This window comes from Cyprinodon tularosa, unplaced genomic scaffold, assembly GCF_016077235.1.
Source record: "Cyprinodon tularosa strain WSP-4 unplaced genomic scaffold, ASM1607723v1 ctg432, whole genome shotgun sequence".
In the NCBI taxonomy this organism is placed as follows: domain Eukaryota; kingdom Metazoa; phylum Chordata; class Actinopteri; order Cyprinodontiformes; family Cyprinodontidae; genus Cyprinodon; species Cyprinodon tularosa.
In genome coordinates this window covers 969,247-992,921 of record NW_024039155.1, presented here as the reverse complement: position 1 = coordinate 992,921, position 23,675 = coordinate 969,247, and the positions used below count along the sequence as shown (strand labels likewise).

At 40.7% G+C, this 23,675-nt stretch overlaps 1 protein-coding gene across 3 annotated transcripts in view; it reads left to right on the top strand.

The window, feature by feature from the left end:
- si:dkey-100n23.5 (cyclic AMP receptor-like protein A) overlaps positions 1-23,675 on the top strand; it is a 97,906-nt gene that overhangs the window by 3,836 nt on the left and 70,395 nt on the right. For 2 of the 3 annotated variants that reach the window (XM_038299653.1, XM_038299651.1), the window contains exons 2-8: positions 2,691-2,743; positions 7,246-7,300; positions 8,782-8,838; positions 8,937-8,997; positions 14,016-14,103; positions 18,653-18,742; positions 19,126-19,164. In XM_038299653.1, coding sequence (XP_038155581.1) covers positions 2,691-2,743; positions 7,246-7,300; positions 8,782-8,838; positions 8,937-8,997; positions 14,016-14,103; positions 18,653-18,742; positions 19,126-19,164 — 443 coding nt within the window. Of the gene's footprint in view, positions 1-2,067; positions 2,487-2,690; positions 2,744-7,245; positions 7,301-8,781; positions 8,839-8,936; positions 8,998-14,015; positions 14,104-18,652; positions 18,743-19,125; positions 19,165-23,675 lie in introns of those variants that run through there. The other variant, XM_038299652.1, reaches the window with a different exon arrangement.

The window sequence follows — 23,675 nt, the reverse complement described above, 5'->3', positions numbered from 1 at the left end:
AAAAACAGTTCAGTGCCGGTTGTGTAAATAATTAGACTTTTCAGAAGTTGGAGTAAAGAAGTTACAGAACAAACAGAGATTGAAGGCTATTACAGTACGTGTCTCGTAGAGGCTTTGCCATCTCTTGATAGAGTTTGTGGATATGCATGAAGCTGGATGATTTTATGTTCATGTTGGGAACCTAGAGGTCCCATTGGTACATTGTTTAAATAGTTCTAAGTTTATGGAACTAATTAAATTTTAGTGATTTGGAAATAAAGCAATGAGTGTAGTGGGAGCAAAATAATCAGTTTGGTTTCAATTTATTTCAAACAAAATGTACTACATAAATACAGCTTTTAAAAATGGTTTTCCTTTCCAGCCTTCCAATAAATAAACATATTTCTGCATAAAGTCCCTAATAGCTGTAATAGGTTGTAAGCTTCTCAAAGTATAATAACTGTGGGTAAAAAAACCCATTGATTTATACTATTTAATCAAAGGTTTTGAAATAGAAAAGCAACATTTTCAACGCTGCTAAAGCATTTAAAGTATTGTTTATAAGTTATAGGAACACAATTCCAAATGCCACTGAAATTCTACACCCTATTCTCTTTGAGGTCTTTTTGGATTACTACAATCATTAATATTTGCTAAATGCCAGAATGCTGAGTTGAAAAAATTGTCTTTAGGAAATATTTTTTGAGAGTTCCTTGCTAATGAAAAAAAGAAACCCGGAATTTTAGAACTGTAATTTACAGTCATATGTTTACGTTACTGTTTTTCAACACAATGTTTTTTTTTTTTTTATCACTGCTGCTTACCTAATCAAGGCTGCATTTAAAAAAAAATTTAATTTGTCTGTTAACAAAGTTTCTTTTGTTTACACCTGTTTCTACAAAATAAATCTGTCTCTCTAAGTCTCTCAAATTTCTTAAAGCATAGAAACATGAAGGCGTTGATGCAGGAAGCCATATTTACCCAAAAGCAAAATACCATCCCCACTTTGAAGTATGGGAGTGGCAGAATTATGTTTTTATGTTTAGTGAGGGATTTTGTTATGTTTTTTTTTTTTTTTTCCTGTAGGTAAGACAAAATGGACACCAGCAAACATAAATAGCTCAAAGATATGTCTAAATATTTAAGGGATACTTCAAGAAACTAAGAAGAAAGTGGAAGTTTTAGAAACAAATGGGTCTTCCAAATGGACGAAAGCTTTTTATCATGCCACCAAATTAGTTACCGAGCTAATTTAAAGGCAAAAAACTAAAGAAATGTATGCAAACTTCTGGATTTAAAGTAAAAGACAAATGTTCTCATTATTCTGGTGTTCTACTAATCTGAAGTTAGCCTGATTCAAAGTCACATTGTTAAAAGAAAAGGTAATGCGTCTTCTTCTGCTGTTCAAATACCTGAATGCATCTGTGTTTATTTCCCTATGCTGAGACTGAAGAGAAAAAGTTTAAAGACAAGAAAAGCTGCATTTCTTGTTGTGAGGGAAACATGAAGCAGCCTTGCTAACAATGTGTGGCGACAGCTGTTCAGTGCAGTAAACATCCAGCCACTTTATGTGGTATCTCATTAACAGGACTTTAAATAGAAGGACAAGAAATTATTTATTTTATACTTTAGTCATTGTACATTCCAGTGAAATTCATCCTCTGCTTTTATCCATCCTTTTAGAGAGCGGTGGGTTTTTGCAGCACCAGGGAGGCATTGTGGGTTTAAGGGTCTTATTAAGAGACCTAAAGCTTTAGTCTGTGTTTGGAAACTGTGGATCTAGGGGCCTCTTCAGGATGCAAGCTTCCTGCTCTCAGACTACAAGGCTACCACTCCCCTTTATCGAAGGTTTTTCAATTATTTAGTGTTTCATAAAAAAAGAGACACGTGATCGTCTGTTATGCTTTTTTTGCCCAGACAGCTGCAGATTATCAAAGTGTTGGACAGTATATATTTTTTTTTGTTTCGTTTTGTTAACGACGTGACTCTCCTCACATACTGGTGTTTTTTTTAAACACATGCAACAAGATAACAGTGATGTTACAGATCAGAGCACGTGGGCATACCCTTCCCTGCTTTGCATGCGAGACGGCTGTTGGCCTTTTCATTTTCCCCGAAGCCTGCAGGACCGAGTGGCGGGTTTCCCATTCTCTTCGTTCCTTGGTGCTTTTTCCTTTCATTTCTGTGTGCCACTTTTCCTCTGAGCGTAACAAAACACCAGAGCGTCTGGTCCTAGCTCTGCTCATTATCACATCTGCCTGCGTCTCTACGTCGTGTGTCTCTCAGCTGTCACTTACCAGCCCCAGTCTTTGTTTGCTGCATGGCAAAATAGGTCGGATTCGTGTGTGTGTGACATCCGCGAACACCCTTTGAGTACACGTCTCAGGTGTCGGTACATTGCACCTGTTTATGTTTAGTGTGCCGGGGTACTCTGAGTGCAAATCTAATTTTGCAATCCCTCCCAGTCTCTGGTGTGTTTGCACACACGTACACTCTCACACGTACAGGTAAGCTGGAACAAATGGAAGTCTTGTCGTCCCGTTGGTGTCTAATCTTGTGATTATTATGGTGATAGTGCAGCATTTGCTCTGCACTTCTGAACACGTTTCCAGAGGGCTTTACCTAAAACAGATGCAAAACACATGGTTAAGTCTGTCTTCCGCTGTGATGTGTTGTGCACCATGGTTTGATCAATTTTTTCTCTTTCACAGGTTGTGATTTTATCAGTAAAACGAGCCACGGGAACCTTCTCTTTGCTCGGATGGTGAATATTTCTACCTCTTTTATTTGATCACTTTGCACCAAAAGGAACAGAATTTGTGTTTTGCTGATTTTGAAACCCTGTTTGTCCTGAAGTCAAGGGCGTAGGTTTGATTTGAACTTTGGTAGGGACACTATTGGTCGGGTGTCATTGGTGCTATGCAATATGCCCTTTTTTATGTTCGATGTGAGCATCCGTACTGATAAGAGGAATTCATTGTTAAAAGAGAAAAGCATCATTTTGCTACATTAATAAAAATTGTATAAGCACTACTGTACACTCATTAGATGCTGTTTATCAATGTTTGAAGCATCACCGGCTATGATGAATGTGGAATTAGGACCGTTTTCCACTTTGAAAACGGTTTCATTTGAACGACTAAGAGAGAAGGTAAATACAGTATTTTCTTTTGAAGATATAGAATAGTGCAGAGTTAAACCCCACTCAAATATTTGTACCTATTCTCTCTCTGTATCAAGCAAAAATAATACATTCATTAAAATATTAACTTCACTATAAAAGTTGAACATCTGGGCTGTAGTTACTCTGTGTAGCCCATTTCAAGTATTTCATCTGGGGCTGAAAAAAATGAACCATATTAATTGATTATTTCAATAATCGTCAACTAATTTAGTATGTAATTCATCATTAACTGGGGTATAGAGACTTTAAAACATACAGTAATATAAATGTAAAATGTGTCTTTCCCCACAGAGCAACCCACTTAGATCAGTTATTATATCAAAATTGTAAAAATAAAAACAAAAAAAATGAAAACAGTAATATCAACTTAATATCGGTAAAAAGGAAACCCTTACATTGTCTTTTTTAGTTGGCTGTGGCTAAGAATCAGAAATGTTGATGGCTTACAGCCTTTATTTGCCCATTTTTCCAGCAGTCTTCAGAACTCCTGGCTGACTCAGAATATTTCGTTTAATAAAAGAAAAAAAAAGGTTTTTGTTTTTTAGTGTACATGATATTCATTTTTTTTATTGGGACTAATTTTGTAGCCTAATATTAATTGTAGCAACCGCTGCATTCTAGTGTGAATAAATTTTCAATGTTGTGCTCCAAGCACACGCGGACTAGAAAACAGCCAATCAGAGAGAGAGAAGGCGGAACTTAAGGCAGAACAACCAATGAGAGTGGAGTTAAACAGCGCAGCACAGTTCCATGGGCTGCTACATGAAAGGGACAGGAGAGACCAGGCAGAGGAGCTGCGAGGGGAAAAGAAGCCACAGCTGCAACAACTACTGCTGTAAATTATAAACATGTTGCTCACATCCAATTATTGGTAGGGACAATTAGGTCGGTTCAAAATTTTGGTAGGGACATATCCCTATGGTCCCTATGCAAACCTACGCCCATGCCTGAAGTGATGCCACATCTGCAATGGAAATGCATTTATGGGCAAGGTAGCTGTCAGGGTTTGGTTGAGGTCTGAGGACCCAAATGCAGAGGCAGAGAGGCTGAAGAGATTTCTTGCAATTTAATGGGGAAAAAACAGTAAACAAAGACAGGAATCCAAAAAACCAACTAATAATGTAAACCCAACCAGAACCATGCAGATATCAGGGGAAAATAATCACGAGGAGCCATGGAGAGACGAGGTAGGAAGAAAACAGCATTGAGATCCAGCAACAAAAAGGAACCGACAAAGAGTGACAGCAGAGGGAGAGGATATGTAGCTGACTGAGACAAAGGCAGGGTTAACGAGCGGATAAGGAGCAGGTGTGAGAGGAGATAATGAGTGAACCAAGGGGAAATGAAAACAGACAAGAGGGCAACAACAGAAAAACCTGAGAACTAACATAAATCTACAAACTAAAACAAAACAGGAATTAAACAAATAAAAGTAGAAAACAAGGAGCAAAGTAAAGCACAACATAACCAAAACCATGACAGTGGCATCAATGAGTATGATGGTTGCATCTTAAGATTTGGTTTGTAGAGGGATCGACCTTACTGGAAGTGATAGGCCTCTCATCATCGAAGGCAGTCATGACGCAGACATTTTGCCACTCCTAGAGACTACATCATCCCCAATGCAGGGTTTAACAGAAACACATTAGAGGTACTAGGACCAATGATTTACAAGTTGGGAGTAGCACAGCAGAGTGAGGACAAGCTGGGAACCAGCATATGGGGAAACCGTACCAAGCTGTTGTGGTTGTGCATCATTCTCTGAAGCACAAAAAAGAAAAAAAAAGACAAATAAATAAATAAATGGTTGAATTTCCAAAATGTCTGGTTTGGACAAAGTAACCGGTCCAGTTAAAAAAAAGCCAAACAAACCAGTAGCAGATTGAGCCCTTTGGTATTGGCAGAGACAATCCAACATGTCTGTCATCAGCGCAACCCACATCCTGCTCACTGCATATCAGCCAATAAATGCCTTTTCTCTCCAAAGGAAGTGCTGTTTAAAGAGAAACAAACTGGCTCTCTAATAGCATAATAAGAAGCATTGTTACCACAAACCAATAATCAGAGCAACAACGTTCTTACCTTTTGTGCTTTTTTAATTTCATTTTTTATCTTACTATTGATTTTTCCCATTAAAATAATACATAACAGGTCTCATACTTAATCTTGATGTTCAGCACCTATAGATGATATACAATGCAGGCAGTTTTTCATACTTTGAAAGTATTTTATCTGAATTGTTTTCATTCATCAATGTAAAAGCTGAAGGATAAAAAAAAAAACATGCCATTGTGATAATATGAAACTGAAAATATGTTGTTTTTTTTCGATTTGTATCCAACTTAAAAAAAAAAAAGAAAAAAAAAAGATAATTGTAGAAGAACACAGGAGCTGCGCAAAATATTAGGTGCTGATCATTTAGATTTCTGTGAAAAAAAACGGAGCAAACCAGATATGGCTAGATATGTTTTTTTTTTATATAATTATTCAAAATTTTTAACTTAAGAAAAAAATGTTAAGAAAATGCCTCTGCAATAGAGCATTTAACAGTGAAATAATAAAGACGATGTAATTGTAACATTAGTAGTTAAAGCCTCATATTGCAGCCTGTTTATTTTATATAGGGTGACGAGTGGTAATATAATAAATGAATAATTCTTTAGATGTCATTAATTTATTAAAACTGGAAATAAATACAATATATTTTTAGATAGGTTATTAATTATGTGAACCTCACTTAAATATATAGATTTTATTTTAAGAAGCAAATATACAGTTGTGCTTGAATGTTTGTACAGTCTCCTGTTAAAGAAAATGATAAATTCACACTAGTAATTCAAATACAACACAAAACCAAAAAAAAACATTTTTACAAAATGATAGGTTAGTCAAATAAAATACTTATTTTGAATCTTTGTTTAAAAAAAATTCCAACTAAAAAAATGCCCCTTGTTATATATATATATATATATTCAAAATTAATGTCATGAATTCCATTTTTTTTTTTGGTCATTTTAAAATTTAAATTCATTTATTATTAATTAATCAGTTTCAGTTTATTTTACTGGCAGCTGTATTTTTTCTGTCTTTAATGGAAGGGGTTTTAAACTTTCAAGCACAAACTGCAAGAGGCGCGACTAGATGCATCTACATCGAAACCCTGACATCTCATTCGCCATTTCTCCCTGAGCAAGATAACACGACTTCTACCTGGTTTTTCTTTCACTCTAATGTCAACATTTTCTCTAGAAAAGTTGCAAATAGACGTTTCAACGGGTTGCCATTCATTTACAGCACAGTGGTTGAGCAATTCCAAAGTTTTTCCACCTTTTCCAGTGATAATGACTTCTGAAATTAACCTAAATTAGAATGTATGAAATAAACATACAACAATAAAAATAAAATTTATTTCTAGATCTCATAAATTACTTATGAATAAAAAAATTATTACAAAATGTATTTATTTATTTATTGAATTATGGTACTCAAGTGGTGCTTATTTTATTTCATTCATTACTTCCTGATGGCCTTGCTTAATGGCTTACAGCCAAAACATCATGGTGACGTTCTACTTGTGGTTTATATTTGGTAAAATTCAATTTATAATTAATAGTTCATTTGCATCTGGAAATAGAAGAAGAAGCCGTATAGCATCCGATTGAGCTGGTATGAGATTTCCCACAATCAGCTCTGTAATAGGTCCGGGTGTGCCGGGGCGGATGGAACAGTTAATCATGACATTAACCTTTACAACCAAGTTTTAACCTTTATACTAATCATGTCATAAATCCCATATTCATAAAGCTTTTAGCTCTTTTTAAGTCTGAAGACGTGTCGAAGGATTTTTGAAGTACACTGCTGCTGTGAACGTGCCACTCAGCGTTGGGAAGTGTAGCATCAACTTAATAATGCATAAATTAAAAATATAACATTGATTTCAGGGCATTGGAAGTCAAAGTCAAGAACGAGATGCTCAGAGTGTTTATAAAAGCCCAACTTTAAAAGTTATTAAATTGAATGTGACTCTAATGCTGCAGTCTGTGAATCTCATTATAGTTTTTCCCCCCCCTTCCTCTCCTCAGCGTTTTCATGCTGCTTGTAATCTGGCTGCTCCGGCGATATCACTCCTTGGCTCAGGTAAATTTGCACTACACTGCACGCCGCCTCTCCCACAGTTCCTTTTTCTGTTTGCTCCATTTCCACTGGAAATCTGTTCAATTAGCCACGGTAAATCTTGGCGTAATTGAACCCAATTAAAATGCACAGATTAATGAATCGGGGGTGTTAATTGACTCACGGTCATTCTCTGATAGTGACTTTCTTTTTTTCCCTCTCTTCAAGCGAAGCTGTTTAAATAAACGTAATATTTATGGACCCCACCACCCCACCCCACTGCCCCTTCCCCACTCCTGATTCCTCTTGTAGCTGTAAGGATTTAGCTTTCATAAGGAGTTTGTTTGTGGCGTCGCTCTAAGCCTGCATCTCCAGAATATTATGGTGTTTCCTGCCGCCCGTCCACCAGGTCTGTCTGGTTTAGCAGCACAGGATGTTATCCTGGTAATCTGAAGTAAATGACAGTTTAGCGTGAGGCTCCGACAGAAACCCGCTGCAGAGAGCGACCTCGTGTCCTCCGCATCCCCCTCCCCCTCATCTCATTCCTTCTCCTCTTCTTATACAACATAAACCTTCTCCCTACTTGCATCCTCTCTGAAAAGGTTATCTGTCAGTCAATAGTCTTTAGTGCTCTCAAGGCCCTCCTGGACGCTTATTGTGTCGTCCCCCCCCCCACACCCTCCTTTCTGTAGCCTTGGCAGGGTCACTGCAAGACATGAATTGATAAAGGGCTCTGTGTGTGTGTGTGTGTGTGTGTGTGTGTGTGTGTGTGTGTGTGTGTGTGTGTGTGTGTGTGTGTGTGTGTGTCTGAGTGTGGGTCCATGCTTCTCTCTCTGTTTGCAGTCACAGATTATTGCCGCCGCTGCAGGAAAATTGTGCTGTGTACCCTGCCTCCACTCATGAAATTCTGTAGTCTACGGATTATTGATTTGTTTTACATAAAACGAACAATTGCAGAGAGAAAACAGGAGATGTGTCCACTGTGATAATTTGACTAAGTTGTCATGGAGATGGCATTTGGCAGCCATCCTGCTCAAGTATGAAGTATATACCTTATGTTGTGTTATCTAGTACCCTCCGTCCGTCCATTTCGTCCTCATTGACTGCTGCAGATGAAGACCATCCTCCTCCTGCAATGTTCAGTGAACATTGAGGATTCATTCATGTTGACACATTTAAAGCCAGACCACTCTAGAGGTCAGGATGCAGGATTGGGAGTGAATTGATCGTGAACCAATGTTCTTATAGAAATTGCGAGTTCTGAAAGAAGATGGACTGAGATGTCTGTCGATATGATTTTTTTTTAACAGTATTTGATTTCGATGTAAAATAAAAAAATAAGAAGGAAAGAATGGCGTGCCAAGCTGTCAGGGACATTAGAGATCATTGCAGCTGTAATTTGTCCTTCTTTTTATGCGAGCATAAATGCACTGAGGTGTTTTCGCTCAGGGTTTTACATTTTAAAATCCTTCTTCATGTCTTTCTCTTAAATTTTCACGCCGCAGAAGATGATTCTCAGCCTGACTGTAGCCGCCTTCTTCGACAGCGTAGCATATGTCATGGTGAGTTACTCTTGTCTGTTACACTAAAAGCAGACTGTGGGTGAGTCTTTTTTTATTTTTTTAATGCTTTCCCATGCTGCCTCTTACTTATTCTCCAGGGTGAAACCCATCCGGAGGGAACTCTCTGTGACTTCCAGGCCTGGTGGCTGACATACTTTGGTAAGACAGCGTTAAATTAATTGCTCACTAGCACTGTTTGTGCGAGTGGAGCAGCGATCTAACATACGGCTGATGCCGAGCTCATATATCACCATAGCAAATAATATTGCTTTGTCATTTCCTTTTATGGCTCCAGAGCAAAATGTCCCTAAACAAGTTGGGAGTTGTTTTCAGGCCATAGTGTTAGTTTATTAAGTAATAAACTGAGGGTTTCAGTTACAGACTTATTTAACTCCTTAATAATGTTTTGGGTATCTTTTAAAATGTTTCTAAAGGCTTAACTTAAACTAAATACTTTATAATATTACAGTTTTAAAAATTATAAATCTGATCTGCTTCCAAAGGTTGGAAGGTTTGTCATAAGCGGCCTGATTCTTGACACGTGCCTGTAGCTTGAGACAGTCCATCTAAAGTTCATTAAAGTATTTTGCTGCAGTATTTGAGCTTGATAGTTGTGAATTCCTTAAAGGCTGACATTGCCACCATATATTTTCTGCTAATCATGTCAGTACATGATTGAGTCAACCTTTTGAGGAAAAAAAAAATGCGAGAAAGGCCTTAAGAACAACAAAAAGGACTGTTTTGGACATAAACCAATGTTTAAAGGTATAGTACAGGATTTTCTTTTTACAGATGGATCATCTACATAAGTGGTCCTCCTAATTGTCAATCATTCTGGTGATGTGTTTACGTACTGTAAGGCTGTCCTTCACCTAACCTTATGCCAAGAAATACCTGGCTGCCAAGAATTGCCTCCCCTGTTTCACATTGATGAGAAAAAGGATTGAAATATAAACCCATTCTTAATGTTTACACATTCCTTATGCATTGTTGCCCTAAAATTCAGAGTTTTGGTGGAGAGATAAATTCGAATGAATAAATTTTTTGTGGGCTGCTCAGTGGCGCAGTGGGTAGCCTCCTTGCAGCAAGAAGGTACTGGGTTCGATTCCCGGCCCGGAGATCTTTCTGCATGGAATGCAGTTGCACTTTCTGAGCATGCATGGGTTCTCTCCGGGTACTCCGGCTTCCTCCCACTGACCAAAAAACATGACTGTTAGATTAATTGGCTTCTCTAGATTCTCCTTAGGTGTGAGTGTGTGTGTGAGTGGTTGTTTGTCCTGTTTGTTGTTCCTGTTTGATGGAGTGGCGACCTGTCCAGGGTGTACCCTTTCTCTCCTAGGGTGTACCCTGCCTTGTAACTGCTGGAGATAGGCACCAGTACTCCTTGTGACCCCACTTGGGATTAAGTGTGTTAGAAAATGTATGGATACATTTTTTGTATGGAGACACGTTTTAGTCCATGTGCTACAGTCAGTGTCCGATGAATATATTCTCTGCTCGGTAGATGGCACTTCCCGCTTTTGATATCAACACCACTCTATAATCATTCTGACAAAACCTTAAGAATATGTTTAAAATGTCCCTTTTTCGTTCATATTTCAGTCCGTTTTCTCATCAATGTGCGAGAGTTTAGGGCGATGTGCGCTCCTGCGACAGGGGAGGTAATTCTCGGCAGGCAGGAATTTCTCAGCATTTATCTGTCCACCAAAACTCTCCACCAAACATTAAGAATATGTCTAAAAGTTCCCTTTTCATTCAAATTTCATCCGTTTTCTCATCAGTGTGTGAGAGGGTAGGCAATTCTCGACAGGCAGGTATTTCTTGGCATAACACAATAGAGAGTCTGACATATTGAAAAAATTGCTGATCTTTTTTTGAAAAGTAAGCTTGTATGAGCAACGCAAAGAGCTACTTTTAAACAGAGCTTGTACGAGGAGAAATTGGCTCTTGCATCCGTATAATACCCGTTCCCTCTCGGGAGCGGGTACAGGGTTGTGTATGTGCATTGTTTTTTTAAAGTGGAGAGGGAGGGTCTTTTCAAAAATGAGTGAAAATCCTCCACTATACCTTTAAATTCTTCATACACATTGTAATAGATGAGCTGCTGCAGCTGCTTTGGTTTTCATAAGTCAGAGTTGGATAATGGCATCAATAAAACCATGGACTCTCTAGATGGATAATTCATGGCCCATTTTGTCACATAACAACCGTAAACTTTAATGCATTTTATTGCAATTTTATGGGATAGATCAACACAAAACTGTGCTAGATTTTGCACTGGAAGAAAAGTCATACATCATTTTATCAGATATTTTATGAAAAAACAAAAACAGGGTCAATTTCTTTCATACACAGAGAAAGAGAGTCAGTACTTTGTAGAATCACAGCATGCTCGCAGTCGTTTGTCTCGACCAGCTTTGAATACCTGGAGAGTGAAGCTTTGGTGAAATAGCTAAGCCGAAACGGTTATTGAACGGAGAGAACCTGTGGACATTAAAATTCAAGTCTTGCCTCGGCTGAATTGGATTCAAGTCTGAACTTTCATTTAGTCTTTTGCAGCATATAACAGATTTTCTTTCATATTGTCCCGTATTTGACTCCATCCAAACCCAGTATGTTTCCACCACAGATGATGATGTGTTCAGGGTAATTTGCAGTGTTCTTGTTTTTTGTTGTTGTTGCCCCATTTGGCATTTTGCATCTAGGCCAAAACATCTGTCTGAGCTGACCAGAGCAGCTTCTCTCACATTTTCTGTCGTCCTTGAAATGTGGCAAACTGTGAACTGGAAGCCATTGTTTTCATTACTCTTCCATAAAGGCCACATTTTTAGAGTGCATATAATCAGTTTTTCTTTTGACAGATTCTCCCATCTTAGTTGTGAACCTCTGCGACTTCTTTATTCATTTATGGTCGTTCATCAGTGAAAGTTTCTTCTCTTTCCTGGCATGTTTATTTCTAATGAGATGGACAGGCATGAATATCTCCAAATACTGAAACACAAGGTACTCAACAGCAAATTACACTACATCTAAATAAATCAAAACATAGAAGTTTAAGACATATCCAAGCATAGTTATTTTTTTGTTTTCAGCTGGTTAATGAGTCAGGCTATCTGCTCAGGTAGCCAGCCTGCAGACCACTGCTGAACAGACATGGAAATCAAGCTGTAGGTTTAAAATTGTGTTCTTGTAGAAAACAATGCATGGTCCTGGTTTAGTTTCCATGCCATGAATCTATGTTTATTTATTTATTTATTTTGTGATGCAACGTATCTGCAAACAATCATATTTTTTTTAAACATGGGAAAAAGATTAATAGAATGTTTTCAGACAGTGTGCAGCAACAGGAAGTTTTATATTTTCCACACAGGAGAAGAGATCTCTCATCACCTTTGCACTTTTTTTCCAGAAATCACAAAAGAAAAAAACTCAAAACGGTTTTAATTATTGCCATTAAAGTGTATTAGAACATGTAATGTGTGTGTGTTTAATGCCTATTGAAGAACTAATATATAACCTTTAACAAACCATATCGGCATGTTTACATTAAAAGACATTTGAGCATACAAATATAAATGAAACATAAAAAAAATTAAACCGCAAGACTATAAACATGCAGGCTCTACTTAAATGTTCGGCCTGTAGTTTGTAATTTCATTCACATAATCAGATGGAGCTTTTTAAACTTTTTGTCCTTTTAAATGGTTAAAATTTCAAAACCATTTTCTTAAAAATAAAAAAAATCACTATATTTAACTTGGAGGAATCGGTTAAACCTCATCTTCCTGCTGTGTTCTCTCCCTTGTGCCTGGAATGGCTTCACTGACGGTGAGTCAGACCCTGAAACGCCCTGTTTAAGGCATCTCTGCATTTCATCATCCTGCGTATGAGGAGGTGGCTACAATCCAATGCCTCAACAGAGAAGAACGGGATGTTGCTATGTAACTAAGAATCACCCGGAACCTGTCAGATTCTTTCTAACTGTGGTGCTGAATATCTTTTTCAGGAAGACTTCTGACATTTTTAGTTTTAAACCTTAATTGGCATAAAGCACCACATTCTGCTAACTCTGAATCAAACCCTGCAGTGGCTAATGAGGTGGTTCTGATCAGTTGGAGTCACCTTTATGTACGCAGAGGACCCTTCTCCTGAGGACAGGCAGGTGTGAGTAAACATCAACAAGTCTAGGAGGAGAAGCAAAGCTCGTATCAGCTTTTAACTCAGAGGACCTAATGTTATTAAATGTGTTTGGAATGATGGAATAAGGGAGGAGGAGCGCAGCAGCAGGACAGGTAGAGAGGCAGAGGTAAAGGAAAGGCTTCTGCTGCTTTCCTGTTACATAAGGCACATTTGCAATGACAGTAATTGTGACTTATTGTGATAATACGGCCTCTGGCTTACACATTGCTCATTTGAAATGCTCCTTAAACATTAGAGGAGTGTGGATGCTGTACGGTATATTTGTGTGTGTGTGCGTGCATAAATGTGTTTGCGTTCAAATAAACTGCATCAGGGCTAAATATGAAGGTAGGAAGAGATTCTGGTATTCAGTGCAGCCGTTTGTAACATGAAAACAAACTTCATTGTATCTAAACTGTTTTTTTTTTTATATAGCAGCAAACAGTAGGGTATCATTTTGAAGTTAAAAAGACTAAGTGGTTTAGAAGGTTATGTAAATAAAAATCTGATGGGAATGCCTGTTCCTGCTGAAGGAAGGCTGCCACTGCCATGCTCATGGTGGGGACGGCGTTTTGCATGTTCGCTGGGTGTTCTGCAGAGCTTGCATTCAGAGAAACAATCAAATATGCAGAAAATTTTTTAAAAGGGTTATAAGTAGTTTTGCAAGGTAAAGTATGCGTTCTTCCTCTCTATTGACCGTTTCTCTACCCCCCTCCTTGCACCACCCTCCCTCTTTAGCCTCTTCTCCCCTGTTATCTCCCCCTGCGTTTCCATAGTTCATCATTATCTCTCTGTGAGCTCCCGCCTCCCATCTATCACCCTAAGCTACAAGTTTCTCCCATATTACTGCAGAACAGGCCTTCATTTATCAAAAGCAGAGCGCATGCAGTGCCGTCACATGCAGGCATGTGTGCGCTTGGACACACGTCTGCAGGTGCACGGTGTGCAGCGGCGGTGAGCCGCCCTGAAATTTGACCTTGGTGTTTTTCTCTCTGCAGACTGGAGTGCCTTGGCTTGGGTTTGCCTCATTACTCTGAACCTGTATCTCAACCTGGTCAGGGAAATGGGCACCAACAAATATGAAATGTGAGTAATTTAGCCCATTGTCCCTTTTAAAAGAAAAAAAAATGAATTGCTTTAAAATTCTTTGATTAAAAAGACAAAAGAAGTTCAATGGAAAGTTGAATGAAGAAGCATTACAAAAACTACCGGTTATTATCCTAAAAAGATCCCCATTTCTGCTATCAGTCAGTGCGCTCCATGTCTCCTATTCTGCATATATTTGCCTGCTGTTTTGTTTAAAGTGTGCCTCTTTATGCTGGTGTTTTGTCCATGTGTTTGGTCCGCAGTAGCATGTGTCTCCCCATAGACGGGCTCTCCCTCTTCCCCCTCCTCCTCTTTTTTCTCTTTCAGCCAGCTGACACTCTAATTGAAATGGGAGTGAGTGTCAGCCGTTAAGTGTGTCCTAATGCGTGTGTGCGCGATGTGTGCCCACCCAGCTCCACGCTGTTTGGCTCCATGTTGCAGTCGCTTATACTCCCTTGAGTACTTTTCATGGCAAAGTGTGAATTTGCCTAAGTGTGTGTGTGTGGGTGGGCGTGTGTGTGTTTGTATTATTTCCTCCATCTTCATACTTGATGCCAAGCTTCGCTGGCAGAAGCACATAAAAAAAAACATAAAGGCAGAAAAAATGCACCACCTTCATTGTAAGTTATATCTTGTTTGTTTTCAGCTGGGGAATAATTTAGAGTGGATTCCCCCACTATGACCACCCATGGGAGGTTTCTGCATTGATTAGTAATAAGCCAGACTTTATAATGGTGATATAACTCATAATTAGATGGGTTTATGGGCAATCTGGAAGGGTGAACTAGAAGGCAAGAATCTGAAGAGTGATTCAACGCCACACGTGTCCAATCACACAGGAGTGAAGATGGTGATACAGGGGCTCCGTTTTAGGGATCCATCCATACATGCATACATCCATAAGAAGCCTGTGTTATGGGGCTCAGCTTTTCATGCATGCGCAATAACCCCTCCAGCCCCTTTAACCCAACCTTCCAACCGCGCTCTAGCTTTCTCACCCACAGTACCGCTCCACTCACTTGACGGCTCAGCTCGATGGTTTATGAATGAACAAATCGCCAGAGGAGACGGAGAACGGAGCCTTTATGATCTAAGAAGGATTGAAGCACATGCAAGAGAGAGAGCAGAGGGCTGGGCCGTGTGTGCACTGGTAGAGATGTGTACGCGTCTCTAAGAAAGTCGGAATCCAGGGAAAGCGAGCGTGTGATGAGGGAAGAAAGAGATAGCTGAAGATAGAGGAGTGGGAGAGAAAAGGTGGTGTGAGGCAGTGGGAAATGAGCGTTGTGAGGGCGGAGTGTCTGTGTGTATGTGTGGAAAGCTGAGCGCAGAGCTGTCCTGCTGTGCCTCATTAAGCCCATGTTGTGTGCAGCCCCGGACCTCGTCATCTCCCCCTCAAAGGCCCGACGAGGTGTTCGTGAAGTCGGGTTGTGGCGAGGAAGTGGCTCTCGACAATGATTTCCTGACAACCACATATCCCCCTCCCCCACGAGGTATTGCAGCCATGTGCTGGCAGTACAGATTTTCCCCCCATTTTCATACATCACGTCGCCTCTCCGTCTTTCTGTTTATTATTTCTTTTCTGTTTGCCTTTCTTTCTCCGAATGTTTCCCATTTCCTCCCACCGCTTCCACAGCCCTCTCATGTTCGTTCCAAACACAACCTCCATCTGGATTCCCTCCCGCCCACCGATGTGCTCTATTTAAACCCACCACCGTCACTTTCCTCCTCCGCCTGCCGAGCGCTCTGTGTGCTGTCAGTCAGAGGTAGGTGGAGGGCTTCCAGTGGAAAGCGTCTGGACCCTCTGTAGTAGAGTGACAAAACGTGCTTGTCTGTGTGGCACGCCACTGGGGGGGAATCGAAAGCGTGTCAGCCGTGTCACTACTGCTCGATTGACCGTACTCGGAGCAAGTCAGGGAAGGACTTCCACTCTATTGACCAGACGACGCTGTACGCTCTATAAAGTATCGACTCCCAGCACAGGCGCCAAAGACACTGGGCCACACACCTCATCTATCTCACACACGCACACTTACTTACATGGATGTCTTTAAAGTCCACCACTTTGCTTCAGTTATGAGTCTCTGCAGCCTATTTAACAGGTTCTCTTAAAATAAGAAAGGAATTCAAATCTTGTTGGGGGTTTTTTACACAAAAAAGGCTGCTTTGTTCACACATTTTAAAATGCTTTGTTCCATCTATCTGTTTTGGGGATATTTTAGGTAGAAACCAACAAAAAGAAGTGTGGAATTATTGACTGGTATGGAGGTTCTGGTTTTTGTAAATAAAAACCAGAAAGATGGTGCCTACTAAGATCATACAAAGATCGGGCTGATTTGGTTCCATCCTTCTTCAAAAAATGAAAAAATAAATAAAAGAATATAGTACAGTTTTAAAAATCTAATCAAAACATGACCATCAGTCTTTATCTACTGATCAGAGAAGAAGAGGACTATTAAGCAAGCAGGCAGGAGGTGCAGAGATCCACGACTCCCATGGACGAATGTGTCAACATTAGTCACGATACAAAACTTTTCAACTCGATACCGATACTAAGGAAAATATTCGATACTCGATACCATTTTCGATACCAAAAGGATAAAAAAGACTCCAAAATTCTACAGAAATATTTTCATTACTAAATAAAATACAATAAATAAATACAATAAACAATAAGAACAATATTTTGAGGTTGTATGCTGTGCACAATATTAAGCAAGCTTGATAGAAAACTTATAAAATTAAAATTAAGTGTTCCTTACTTGGCTATGCTTTGCACAGATAACAATGACACTAGCCAAGCCGGTTAAGAAACAAAAATAATTCTCAGCAGCTGCACCTGTTACAGAAAAAACCTCAAAAGTGCACAGAATTATTCAATCACAGTGTTCTGAAAGTGCATTGTCCTCTATTCTGCACTTTAGATGAATGACTGTTTAGGTGCCACTGGTGGTGGCACTGTATCGATACTTTTAAAAAGGAGTATTGTATCCGGATAAAACGTTTCAGTATCGATACTTTTTTGAGTATCGATACTTTTGACAACCCTAGTCAACATGACCAATTTATTGGAAAAAGACATAATGATGTGGGAAAGAAATATCTGATTAGATTCAGATTTAGGCCCCGTCCACACAAAGTCAAAACAAACACGAAACGCTGATATTTTCCAAAACGTTTGCCGTAAAGACGGAGACGTAAAATAAATGTGAGCGTCCACACGAATGCATGAAAACGCTGCAACATGTATGCCAGGCCTGTAAGTGGCGCTGTGGTGCCAAAGCAAAAATAAGCGACGAAATGTTGGGCATGCGCACTAATATTTATACATGGACCCTGCGGGTCCATTTTCGTGGTTAAGTCAAATTCAGGTGCTGAACTATGTCGTCGATATTGCTCTGTTTTTCCTGGAGATATTCCAGAAGAAGAAGATTCTGTTGTAAGCCCGACAGCAGGGTGAGTAGCATTAGCATCAACGGCGCCATTGTTGTTGTGATACTGGTCGCGCATGCGTGTTTAGAGGCGACGCTATGACGCATGCGTGTACAAAAAAAATATGCGGTTAGAGCGTAAAGATGGAAACGTGAAAACGGCGTTTCGAAATCTTCCCACTCTGAAGGCTGAATTAAAAAAAAGATCGTTTACAGACCCCCGAAACGCCGGCTTCGTGTGGATGAGAGGCTGGTTTGGTGAAAAATGTGTGCGTTTAGGCCAGGGTTCGTCTTCGTGTGGACGGGGCCTAAACTTCTCAGCCTCCATTATGCTAATTGTTGAAACAAAGCTGGATGAAAGAAAAGTTCTGGAAGAAAATCTGTTAGATGCTACAAAAGCCTTCCCACTAAGATGGAGGCTCAACTGTAGGGAAGAAGGTAACCCATGGTTTGGATTAACGCCTGTTATGCCTTAATCATAAAAAGGACCTAAATCTAAAGACTAATTTTAGCAAGATTTGAATATTCATAAAAGCTCTTCAGCTACTGTGCTTAAGCTATTTTGCAAAGAAGGATGGACATAAAATCCAATCTCCAGCTGTGCAGCCATGGATGCACATACCCCAAACACTAACATGAATGCATTGGGCTGATGTTTGGATTTTTATTTTCTTTAAATTAAATGCCGTGCATCATTTTTCTTCACAATTGGCGCAGTTCATAAGTAACTACATTAATGCTAGTTGACGTTAACATGGAAAAGATTCAAAATTGTAAAAATCTTTGAATACCTCTGCAAGGTACTGTACATCACTGGGATAGACTCGGTGAGAATCTACATCCTGTTTCTGCTTTTATCCAAACATTTCCTCTAAAAATCATCTTTTCCCAAACAGTCAGGGTAATTATAGTTTATATCAGCATGAATAATTGGCTGTCTGGCTGTATAGACGCTTGTTGGTGTGTGAAAAATGACCCTGATGTCAGTGCCAACAAAAGGGACGAACGAAGGAACGAAAACAGTGATTTGTTCTCAGTCTGCTTTTCTTAATTATTATTATATGCAAAACTGTTTTCTGTCTACTTTTTATAGTGAGATAAATTTCTGTTTTTATCATCAGGTTTTACCATCTAATGGCGTGGGGGGTTCCTCTGGTCATGGCCTCTCTCCCTCTGCTGAAGGGATACTACGGCCCCGCGGGAGCCTGGTGGTGAGTACATCCAACCAACCTTGAGGACGTAGGAGTTTGACTTTTTCCCCCGAGGCCGCGGCTCTGCACTTGTTGTAGCTCTGGGTCCATTTAAATAGAAGTTAAAAATTGGCAATTATCAGTGCATCTGATTGCAGTAAACTATCTGCTGGAAGGGGTGAGAGGAGGAAAGGGGAAAGAAGCCAAGGTGAGGAGGCGGTGGAATGAGAATTGGGACAGAGCCGTAATCTCCAGGCTCCCTCTCTCTTTCCACTCTCCGCTTATTAATAGCTGCAGCTGCACGGCTTTTTCCTCTCTGCAGTCACACAAGTCTCCCCTTCCGCTCTCCCCATAACCCGCTCATCACTCTCGCCTCTCTGTTTCTCTCTCTCTCTTCTCCCCAGCTGGATCACAGACGGTCACGTAGCCTGGAGATTTGGGATGTAAGTAGACCCTTTCAGCGCTGCCATCAAAGCTTTCCTCCAAAGCTGGGGTAGACTGGGAGGAGCAGAGGAAGAGGAGGGCTGTCTCTGCGGGGAAATGTGAAGGGTTACATGTCAGGGGAGCCAACCCCCGCCTACTTAAAGTATGTGCCTCTGCTTGGTCCGATTTAGTGAAGCTGCTACCTTGTGGTTTTAACTGTTCAGGACGGGTATGACGGATTATGCCTGTCTGCTGCTTTCTGCAGCTGGTCCTAAGTCCGCGAATGCCTTGCCAATCCCCGCGTTGCACATCCTGAAACACATGCACCCACGTGCGTGAGGCTCTCCTCTATGAGCCAAGGTAATCGCATTGCTGCTTGCCGCATCAGCAGGGAATCAATCTTTTAAAACAAATAGGCACACACACACACAGAGGCAGACTCACACAGACAAACGGAGAACAACACACAGCTATCAGCCGTGCTAAACGAGCTCGTGTCTCTTTTATCAGCGCTCCTCTGCTCCCCGGCTCTGTCTGGTTTTTCCATGCTGTTGTGGCCCAGGGGGACGCGGCACTCGGAGGATCAGGGAATCTTCATTAGCTCTAATTACATCAAACCAGACTAGAGATTAGAGGCCAAGGCTGCACCCGTCAAGAAGAAGAGGGAGGGGGGGAAAAAAAGCACACTCTGATACACACACCCAGCTAGCGGCATGTGGGAGGGCAAAGTGTGGGGTGTTAAAGGTGAAAAATGAAATAGGTGGGAGGGATGGCATACGGGATACAGTTAGTGAGACAGGGTATTACTCAGCACGAGAGAGGAAGGAAGGGCTGCGGAGCAGGACGGCAGGGAGAGCGAGAGAAATAGATTGTCCTCGTTTCTGCCCCCCCCCCCGCTTCATAGTGCGTCTTCATCAGAGCTCAGCGAAGCGCGCAGACAGAACAGAGGAGACAGGGGAGCTCTGGAGGAGGAGGGTGTGAAAGGGGATGAAAGAGGAAGGTGAATAAAAAGCAGAGGACAGAGTTGTGTCTGTGTGTGTGTGTGTGATGGAGGTGCAGAGTTTCAGGCGCTGAGTCAGCAAATGAAAGCGCCGGAGCTTAGCTGAGTCACCGCTCTTAAAAAGTCCCCTGTTGGTGTGTGTGTCACCAGCGCCTCTGACATGCAGCCGTGAAAAGGACATCCACAAATGAATCTGTTGGACATCGAAATAAAAAAATTAAAATGTATTCATTAGAGATGGAAACATTACCACTTACTTTACCTTCTCAGTTTAAAACATATTACAGTTTCAAGGATTAAAGATGCGGTGATCTTGAACGCCCTCCTATACATTGCTTTATGGTTTGGATGATTCTGTGCAAAGTAGTTTAAAACTCAGATTTGATGGAGAGACTGAGAAGATCACAACTTTCAAGACTTGCAGATATCTGGACTTTGACTAGGCCATTCTAACACCTGGATACGCTCTGATTTAAACCAATCCCTTTGAAGGCCTGCCTGTATACGCTTAGATTAACCTTTATTTCCGCTCTCAAGTCTTTTACATCCTCTAACACAGGGGCTCCTCAAACTTTTAAGCTTTTGACCTATGCAATGGAACCAGGGTTGACTGAGTACCTAAATAATTGGTTAGGTTAACAAAAATTTCTTTAAAATCAATTAACAACAGGTGCAGACTAAGCTCCAAACAGTTCCAGTAACTAAAGTAGTAGGTTTGGTTCATTTTTTTGATGACGCTTTAGGTTCTTTTAGCCCTTTAAGATAGATTTTTATGACTGAGTTCAATTTCTGCAGTATCTACAAAGACCCCATCCTGGTTGGGTCATGACCCCTTTTTGGGACTTTATTCCCTAACACATTGCCTTCCATTTATTTCCCGTATTTAGCAACCATGGCATTTTTCATCTATGACAAAAGTTCCCATTTTAAGAAAAGAGTAAACAAGTCTTAAGCTGTGGTTTTCGTTTTGCAATCTAATCAGTAATTAAATGCGAAGTCAGTTGATTGTTCTTTATTTCATTTTGGTGATTTAAGTAAAGATGGTTAAAAAAGCTTTTTTTATTCTAAAGAACATATAAATGTCTTTATTTCCTTACACATGGTTCAAATAGTATGAATACTTTTGCAGGCTCTGTAGATTGCTGCTTTCAGTGATGCGCAGCCTTCTCTTAACACGTCCTACTTTTGTTTTATGCACGTACACCTGTATTTTTCCCCCAATCAGCTTTCCTTTCACATTTAAGTTGACGAACAGGAGAACTAAAACCCTAGTGGATGCAGTTTAGAAGAAACCTTTTAGTCCTCAGCATGCTCCCATTTCCTGCGTACTGAAACCTTCGGTTAGGCCTCATTCTTCTCTTTAAAGCAGAGCTGGAAGTCGGACCATGCAAGAGACGAGAGATTGGATTTGTTCTCATAGATGATGACCTTTCTGACATGCTCCTGCCATCCGCAGCATCTCTTTGGGCATCTGTATTTCGTGCACGCGTCCACAGTCGATCAGCTGGGGGCACCGTGCTGCTGTTGCTGTGATTCCCACCTTCACCCTGTTTCTAATCACCAAGAACTGCTCTCCTTTTCCTTTCCTTTCTGATTGCGAGCCACAATCCGCCACCTTTTACTCCACCTTTATATCCTCACCTCTATTCATCTCCTCACTTTTATCATCTGCTGCCCACTCTGTGCTTCTGTTACGCTCTCCCTCTCTGTCTCCCTCTTGCTCTCTTCGGGTAGTACTCAGCTGTAGAGCACAGCGGACTCTAATGGCAGATCATTATCATGCTAATTAGAGCACTTTGTAGCTGCCGCCCGTCATTCTCTCCTCCTCACAGCCCCCTACACTATCGTTAAAAAGGCCACCCCCCACCCCCTACCTCCCCTCCAATCCCCTCTTTGCCAATCTGCCTGCCCCCCCCTCGCCTCCCCCCTCCCCTCTCAGGCTCGTCTGTCCATCATTAACGGGACGGGTGCTGGCGTAATTGGACGCTGTTTATTCCAGCGAGCAGGTTATTAAATCACACAGAGGTGACGCTCGCGCAGGTCTCCCTCCTTGAAAGCTTTCATCATTGTCCCGTGGCAGTGTTCTGTCTGCGTGGATGTGCGCGAGCGGCAGCTCTCCGACTTCTTTTCTTTTTTTCATTAGATGGGGAAGGAAAAAAAAAGAAATTCCTACTTTTCCAGAATCCAACTTAAACTCTTGTCAGTCCTTTGCTCCCTTCTTCAAGTTAAAAATTAACTACGAATTTCAGAAAGATTCTTCTACAAAAGGAAGTATTTATATAAGGAACCTTGAGAATACAGACAAATAACAAAGGAAAGAAATGGAAGGGACACAGTGATAGAGTAAGGAAGGACACTATGATAGACAAAGGGAAGACAGAAAGGGATGTCCTAGTATAGGAACGAAGGACACAATGACTAAAGAAAGAAATAGACATGCATTCTCCATGAAGGTAGAGAAAAAATAAAAATGACAGAAGGGAAAGAAGGAAGGATGAATCAAAAGAGGACACTAACTAAGGGATGAAGGAAGGACAAATGAACAAAGGGCAAACACAGGGAAGGACAAATAAAGATGGAAAGATAGAGGAAGGAAAGGACACATTGAAAGATCAATCTAAGGAAGGAAGGAAGGACACAAGCAGGGAAATGAGGAGTATTATAGGGAAGAGGGACACAGAAGAGGAAGCAAGGATCACTAGGAAATTCAAAAGGACAGAAGGAAACTAAAGAAGGATGCATTAATTCAATAGAGAATAAAGTCTGGGAAGGCTAATTTGTTTCCATTTCTGCAGCCACACATAGATAAAAGCAACATGTATGTCCTAGTGTGTTCTGTGTTGGATCAGAAAGCTCTCTTATTCTTCCTTTAAAGAAAAGCTGAAGTGAGTTTCTTACAATCCTCAGGCGTAGGACTTAAGCATGGGCAATCCTTAATTAGGCCAAGGACCCCGTATTTGCCTTTTGAAAGGCTTCTAAATGATGCAGTCTGCAGAACTCATGGCATTGGACTTTTAATCCCAATCCATTTTCCTTTGAAAAAGTCTGTCCACCCATTTATAGGTCAAAGACAAACTCTGTCTCCCTCTTTCTTTTAAATGTCACTTCAACGTTTTTCTCTTTTATAACTTTCAGCAGCCGTCCTCCGCTCTCTACCTTGTAGTTTTACAAGATAGACTTTTCCATTGCCAGCTTCTCACAAGGTGCCGAACGGCGCGGTCGTGACTGCTCCGAGTTACTGTGGCGACCAGGAAACCTGTCTATCAAAGCAAGACAAAGACCTGTTTCGTGAATACAGGGAGAGGCTGAAACTCCTCGCGGCTTACATCACCTCCCAGGAGGTTGCACAACACAAGGCTGCCACTCCAACAAAGCCAGCCTCTCATTTCCTTTGCTCGCCTCTCTCCCTTTCATCCGCTCACAAAATACCTGACATATTATGCACCCACGCCTCCTGTGATTGGCAAACCTTACTCCCTTAGGAACGTGGTATATTTCCAATATTGTCACTCTGCTGGCATAATCCTTTAT